Source organism: Neovison vison, chromosome 8 (genome assembly GCF_020171115.1).
Source record: "Neovison vison isolate M4711 chromosome 8, ASM_NN_V1, whole genome shotgun sequence".
Lineage (NCBI taxonomy): Eukaryota > Metazoa > Chordata > Mammalia > Carnivora > Mustelidae > Neogale > Neogale vison.
This window is the reverse complement of record NC_058098.1, coordinates 41,871,824-41,879,418: the sequence shown is the minus strand read 5'-3', so window position 1 is coordinate 41,879,418 and position 7,595 is coordinate 41,871,824. Positions and strand designations below refer to the sequence as shown.

At 43.0% G+C, this 7,595-nt stretch overlaps 1 protein-coding gene across 1 annotated transcript; it reads right to left on the bottom strand.

The window, feature by feature from the left end:
• Positions 1-970: 970 nt before the first annotated feature.
• OTOR (otoraplin) lies at positions 971-4,752 on the bottom strand. The gene is made up of 4 exons (XM_044262394.1): positions 4,638-4,752; positions 3,879-4,018; positions 2,643-2,753; positions 971-994 (listed from the first exon to the last, which is right to left on the bottom strand). The coding sequence occupies exons 1-4, from the start codon at positions 4,750-4,752 to the stop codon at positions 971-973; spliced, it is 390 nt and encodes a 129-aa protein (XP_044118329.1).
• Positions 4,753-7,595: the final 2,843 nt, after the last annotated feature.

Here is a 7,595-nt window from a genome sequence, read left to right as displayed (position 1 = left end):
CAGAAATTGTCAGTTTTTTTGAGTACAGGCATTTTAATTACATGTAAACAGACTCATGACTACATCAAAAGAATTATATTAGGAATGAACAATCAAAGTAAATTTCCAATTAAATGTAGAGAAACTTGTACGTCCATTGGGACCACCAATCCCCCTCACCAGATTTCTTCCCACATCATCCTTGACTCGGGGACTTTGCACAGGAAGAGGAAATTCGAAGTTGAAAGAGAAGTAGAAAAATAACCCACAGACTTTTTCCTCCTGTCTCTTGATTGGAAGCTCGAATGTTTGCAGTAACAGCACTCACAAAGGGGAAACTATCCCATTACAAATATTTCATAAGCTGCGCCTCCCTTATTACAGACACACATACTTACTTAAAAGTAAAGAGAAAGAGGCAGAGTCCAATATCTCTCAGTCCAAAAAACTCGTCCATTCACACCAGTTTCACATCTCAAAGGCATCAAATATTAAAAGTAACAACAATCCTGGCATATTCCTTGAGGATATAGCCCCTTTGCGTACATTATAACACTTCCAATGACCAGTAAGACAAATAATTAGAAAACAGCATGTCCCAAGTAAGACCTGTCACCTACCAAGTTTCTATAAGGAGCCAAAGAACTGGCAAGAATTACAGTGAAGAAGTAATACAAATGAACCGTCTTCTGTATGCATTCCTGTGTAAGAGAGGATTCTCTAGACTGAAAAAGAATTTCTACTTTCAATTCTCCCCCTTGAGCCAAACATCGCCCTGCCCTCCAGGTGGTGGGAAGACCAGGCCAGCAGAGAACTGAACAGAATTTACTCCTTCATCTATCACCACTGGCCCCCAAGACCCAGCCCTCCTGTAAGGATAAAAAAGCCTTGAAACAAAAGTCAGGAATTAGGGACACATATTTTTTGTTGTTGTTGTTATTTCGCTGTTTATATTTTTTGGTGTTTCCTTTTTATTTGCAGGTCTAATTTCTTACTCACAGAAGAAGTCAATATCCTGGGGAAAAAGGCAAAAAAAAAAAAAAAAAGAAAGGAAGAAAAAGAAAAGAAAAAGGTTGAACTGAGCAGACAAGGACCAGAAAACAAATGCATTTTCTTTATTAAAAAATCATAGGTCATCAAAGGGAAATCTGGGTTTAAAATAAGGTTGAACCCCAAAGAGTAGGACATAATTATCACCTCAAGTCAAAAACTACTTAAAATGAAGGTTCTCAAATACACTTTTAATTGGTGGTTATTTGACACGTTCAAGCTCCATGCTCAGAAGGGATGACAAGTGAGTCCCGTTTGTGTGGGTCGGGCAATGTTTTGAAGTTATTTCATGCAGCAATTAGCTCCAGGAGAATGTCTTCAAAACAACCACCTTGCCAAGTAGCTCAAAGGGGATCTTTTATGTCTCTTCTGGGGTTTGCAAGACCCAGGGCATTGGAAAGAGTATAATTCCTTTTTCAAACACAAGTAGAATCTATCTACCACAGAAATAAGGCATCCAAAGATTTTTTTTTTCCAGAATGTTTTGATTTGATTAAATACAGGTGCTGTTTTTTTCCCAGCCCAGGTGCTTTAGTAAATAAATATAACCCTCAGTTAAGAGTCCGTGAATACTATATTCCTTTCTTTCTTTGTGACAAGGACTCCTTTCTAGGATAACTTGTATCTAAAAACGAAAGGGGGTGGGTTCTGTAACCTTTCAACAGTGGGAATAGGTGTAAATCCTCGCCCAAACCGCTCTGTCCTCGGGGAAGCCTCCACGGCAAGTAGGGGGGTTGTTCAGGGAGTCTTGTAAGAGACGTGATGCATTTTTTAAAGCTTTTTTTTTTTTTAATTTTATTTACTTATTTGACAGAGAGAGAGAGAGATCACAAATAGGCAGAAAGGCAGGCAGAGAGAGAGAGAGAGGGAAGCAGGATCCCTGCCTAGCAGAGAGCCCAATGAGGGGCTCGATCCCAGGACCCTGAGATCATGACCTGAGCCGAAGGCAGAGGCTTCATCCACTAAGCCACACAGGTGCCCCGAAATGATGCATTTTTAAAAAAATATTTTATTTACTTATTTGACAGACAGAAATCACAAATAGGCAGAGAGGCAGGCAGAGAGAGAGAGAGGGAAGCAGGCTCCCCACTGAGCAGAGAGCCCAATGTGGGGCTCGATCCCAGGACCCTGAGATCATGACCTGAGCCAAAGGCAGAGGCTTAACCCACTGAGCCACGCAGGCGGCTGGCATGATGCATTTAAAAAAATTTTTTTAGTTTTTTTAATGATTTTATTTCTTTATTTGAGAGAGAGAGAGAGAGAGCATGAGAGGAGAGAGATCAGCGGGAGAAGCAGACTTCTGCTGAGCAGGGAGTCTGATGTGCGACTCGATCCCAGGACTCCAGGATCATGACCCGAGCCGAAGGCAGTCACTTAACCAACTGAGCCACCCAGGCGCCCTGGCATGATGCTTTTTTTTTTTTTTTTAAAGATTTTATTTATTTATTTGACAGAGATCACGAGTAGGCAGAGAGGCAGGCAAAGAGAGAGAAGAGGAAGCAGGCTCCCCGCTGAGCAGAGAACCCGATGTGGGACTCGATCCCAGGACCCTGAGATCCTGCTGCATTAGCCCAGGATCTGAGTCCATCTCTGGCCTACTCTGAGACACTTACCGTGGTGGGGACTTCCTTGGTGGCTTCTTGGTACACATGTTGCTCCTCGACCAAGCTGCTGGGGAAATAGCCCAGGGTGCCCATCTCATCCTCATGGTCATCTCCATAAACCTGAGGGCCCAGAAGAGTAACAGTCAGGGGATTGCGGATGGAGGTCCACTTCTAGAAACCCTCTGGGCTCGCATTTGCTGTGAATGAGAATTACAGAATTGCAATGTCTCGCTTTTTCATTCTGGATTCCAGGGGCCTCAGATCCAACTTTGAAGCTCATTCACAGCCACTGAGTCAACCCACAGAAAGTGTATCTCTGTTCCTCTGTGGCCCCGTCTTCCCGGTCTCACTGAGCATTCCTTTATTTCATGCAATCTCGTGAGCCCCCCGTAATCTTTTTGGAACCCATAAACAAAGTCAGTACTTTACTTTTTTTTCTTCTTGCCTTTTTAAAATTTTATTTAATTTCTTTTCAGTGTTCCAAAATTCATTGTTTATGCACCACACCCAGTGCTCCTTGTAATACGTGCCCTCCTTAACACCCGCCACCAGGCTCACCCAACTCCCCCCCGCCCCCCGCCCTGCCCCTTCAGGGGCAGTTTCGTCCTTCAAAACCCTGTTTGTTTCTCAGTCAGTACATTTCTTAAGAACAAAATAGATACTTTTATTTTAAAGAACTGGTCTTTCTCAGTTAAAAATTTGAATGCACAGATACTTGAGTGAATTTAAGATTTAATTGTTCATTCCTTGAGAGTCTGTCTGTGGGGCTGCAGATGAGAACAGGAAACCAGCTCGGCTTCATCCCTCCCTAGGGTGCACCCCCTGCCGGTGAAGAAAGCAGAGAAGAAAGCAGATTCTCTGGAACTGAAGAGAATGTTAGTTTCCTTTAAAACACTGAAGTGGAGCCTGACTGCCAACACACACATGCCTTTTCCTTGGCAAATCCGTGCAAACATTTTTGAATAAGTTTCAAACTCTTTGAGATGTTCAAGCCCCCACATGGTTGACTAGGTCTTGACAATACATCACATAAACCTACATTTGGTTTTGTTATGAAATTTTCTTTTTTTCTTCAAAATGTAACAAAAGCAAATGTGTGTGAATTTCAACACTTGCATCTAAACCTCTCCATTCTTCTTAAGAGCTTGTTCCAAACACTGAAATATATTGAAGGTAGATCAGAGAGAAAACATTAAGAGCAACCTATGTTAAGATGTGTGTATATTTGAAAGGATCTCATCTTACACTGCCAGCCCAGAATTCTCCAGCTCCATTTTCTTGCACCAGCTTTGAGTAAATGTAAATCTGCTGTCCTTTTTTAACATTAATGAACCTGCAGTCTGGGGCATTGTAATCTTCTCGAGCTCGGGCCAGAGAAATAGTGTCTGGAAGAAAAGAAACATTGAAATGACTACATTTTAGTCTCCTGGATTTTGTTCGTTTGTTTGTTCCTTCCTTCCTTCCTTTCTTCCTTTCTTCCAGATTTATTTGTGTATTTGAAAGAGAGAGAGAGAGAGAGAGAGAACTCATGGGCAGGGGGAATTGTGGAAAAGGGAGAGAGAGAGAGAAGCAGATTCCCCACCGAGCATAGAGTCTGACTCTGGGCTGAATCCCATGACCCTGAGATCATGACCTGAGGCAAAATCAAGAGTCGGATACTTAACCAACTGAGCCACCCAGGCACCCCTAGTCTCCTCGATTTTCTAACAGTAAAGAGGCCAGGCCTATCAGAAAACTAGGAAATCATAGAGATCAGTAATTCCCAGTTTATAGTTCCCATTCAGCTCAAGAAGAGCAATACAGCCAAGGTCTGAAAGCTGAGACTCTTAACTAAATGAATTCTCCGTAGTAAGACACCAAAGGTACAGACCATGAGAAACAGAGCTAGCAACATACACGTTAGAGAAGATTCACTTAAAGCCCAATTAGCTGTTCAGGTATTAGTGGATATTTTTTTCAATTCTATAATAGAAAGATAATAAAAGGCATAAAAAATGTCCTTACACACGCACTCGTCATCTGCACAGAGCTTCTTGGAAGCAAGTCTGTCCATAAATATTCCATGCACGGCACATATGGCCATAAGACCTGGGAGGGAAAATAATAATAGTCTGGCCATCTTCCTTTTTTGGCTGTTTTTGCTGTCGTCCTTTAACTGGAAGTGGAAGCTGACTGCAGTGGTTCCTCTCTTTTATGTGGAAGCCAGACATCTGGGTGAGTGCCCCCCGGCCAATGGGAAGGTGCCCACCGTTCCTTCCTCTGCTTTCCTAACAGCCCCTGGGATCCAGGGGCTAATTTGCATCTGGTTTTCCAAAGAGACCCAAACTCGATGTCTTTTCCTTTTTTTTATTAATACACAAAAGATAGCCCAAACAGTCCACCATCAGTAAAGTCTTTTTAGCTGTGGTATATTGCCCTAGTAGGGAATTGTGGAAAGAGCTATGAGAACTTTAAATCATTTAAAACCATTTTTTTTTTTTTGCTCCATTTTCATATTTTTTCCACTTAGGAGCAAAGAGGTTCTAAGTAGAGGAATCTGCTGAAAATGAGAGATCCACATCCTTAGGACACAGAATGTTCCTTGAAACAAATCCGATTAGTAAACATGTGGGTTTATAGACTAGATAAATCAAGGACGCTTAAGTTTACAAATCACCCATGATAGAATTTCCAGAAGTCTCGTCTGTCCTGACACAGATATGGTTTGGAACACATGAGCCACAATTATATCCAGACCCTAGCAAATGTGGAAAGGAGGACATAGGTGAGTTGAAGAGAACGGAACCATCTTTTTTTTTTTTTTTTTTTTACCCTCTGGGTCATTTGAAATTTAGTCTCAAAACCTGCTTCTGGGTAGAGACAGGAGAAAGCTAGAGGTTCTTCTTACCACCCTTCTCCCTGCTTCTGGGAATCTTTCCCATGGAAAGAAGAGCACTGCTAGAAATCACCAAAGATGAAGGGCCAATACCCAGCTCCCATCTAGTCAGCAAATATTTTCTGAGCACTGTTCCAGGCATCAGAGATATAGCTGTGAATAAAAAAAAAATTCCCTGGCCGCAAGGATTTACTTTCTGTGAGGAGAGACAGACAATAGGTTGCTGCCTTTTCTAGTGTTTGGGGCTGGTGTTTCTTTCATAAGATTCACCCCACCCACCCCGCACCATTGTTTCTAGAATAGAGGTCCCTGTCGGGATACCCTGTCAGACTTGGCTGATGACAAGATTTCAGAGTAGACCCTCCTCCTCCTCCCTCCCCACAGCGTGCTGTCCCCTCACAAGATGAGGGACAAGCACTCAACTTGTAAAATAATTTTGTGCAAAACTAGGGATAAAATGGTAAAGCAAAAATATACTTACAGTATTATTTTTTTCATAAAAGGTTTTATTTGGGGGTGGGATGCGAGTATGTGTGTGCTATTTTCAGAGGACAATCTTTTATACAGCTGGCCCAGATTTAGAAGCTCATTTAATTCAATATCTTCATTATAGTCAAAGATACTACAGCCTCTACAGTCCAGAACTGTTTATTTTTTTAAAAGATATTGTTTTATTTATTCATTTGAGAGACAGAGAGAGCACAAGCAGAGGGAGAAGCAGGCTCCTCGCTGAGCAAGGAGCCCCATGCAGGACTCGAACCCAGGACCTTGTGATCATGACCTGAGCTGAAGGCAGACGCTTAGCCAGATGAACACTGAGGTGCACAAGAATTGAGATTTTAAATTCCTCATTTCCTGTTTCTCTTCAAGGAAAAGATGAACGAGAAGTCATTTCCGAAAGCAGGTTGCCGTGCTTTTTTCCTTCCTTATAAGCTAGGCGCCTAAGAGGGTCTCTGAGAAAACTAAAGCATTGATTAAATCTTCTTAATCTTGTTCAGGCAGCCGTTTTACAGACTAGGCTGGTTTCAAGCCAGCCCTCAGCACAGGAGAGCGAGAAGACAATTGCCACTTAAGAGGCATTTAAGGGAAACAGGGACTACCACCCCGTGTTCAAGCGCCTCCAACCCTTGCCCCCAGAGCAGGGTGAAACATGGAAGAGACCCTCAACCAAGCCATCACAACAACTTAGCAAGCTAAGGCTGGTATTCACACCAAGCCATTATTGGCTACTGGAAGGTGGAGAAGCAAAGAAAAGAGATGTCAAGCCATCTGAGCACATCCCAGGCAGGCCTGGGATGTCCTAGCTTTCTGTAGTAGGCAGAGGTAGAATGCAAATGAATGTTTTGCTTGTGGTTGGAATTTAAACTTACAATAACTTGCGAGCATTTGTCCCTGGAGGCACACTCCAGACCTTGCAGATGCTGGGGGTCTGGAGAAGGACCTGCTCTGTCCTGAGCAGGCTCACCTCCTTCATCTGGATTTTCAGGTGTATTCTCTGAGCCTTTATTGCCCAAATGACATTTTCTATTCTTTCTTTTTTTTAAGATTTTATTTATTTATTTGACAGAAAGATCACATGTAGGAAGAGAGAGAGAGAGAGAAGCAGGCTCCCTGCTGAGCAGAGAGCCCAATGAGGGGCTCAATCCCAAAACCCTGAGACCACGACCAGAGCCGAAGGCAGAGGCCTAACCCACTGAGCCACCCAGGTGCCCCACAAATGACATTTTCTTTCTTTCTTTCTTTCTTTTTTTTTAAAGATTTTATTTATTTATTTGACAGACAGAGATCACAAGTAGGCAGAGAGGCAGGCAGAGAGAGAGGAGGAAGCAGGCTCCCCATTGAGCAGAGAGCCTGATATGGGGCTCGATCCAAGGACCCTGGGATCATGACCTGAGCTGAAGGCAGAGGATTTAACCCACTGAGCCACCCAGGCTCCCCCACAAATGACATTTTCTGCTCTCGTTCCTAAATTAGTTCTTGATCTGCAGTTCTTAAAATGGAGCCCATGGCTCCTTTAAGGTCTAAAAACCAGCTTGGGGGGGGAGGAGTCAAGATGGCGGAGAAGTAGCAGGCTGAGACTACCTCAG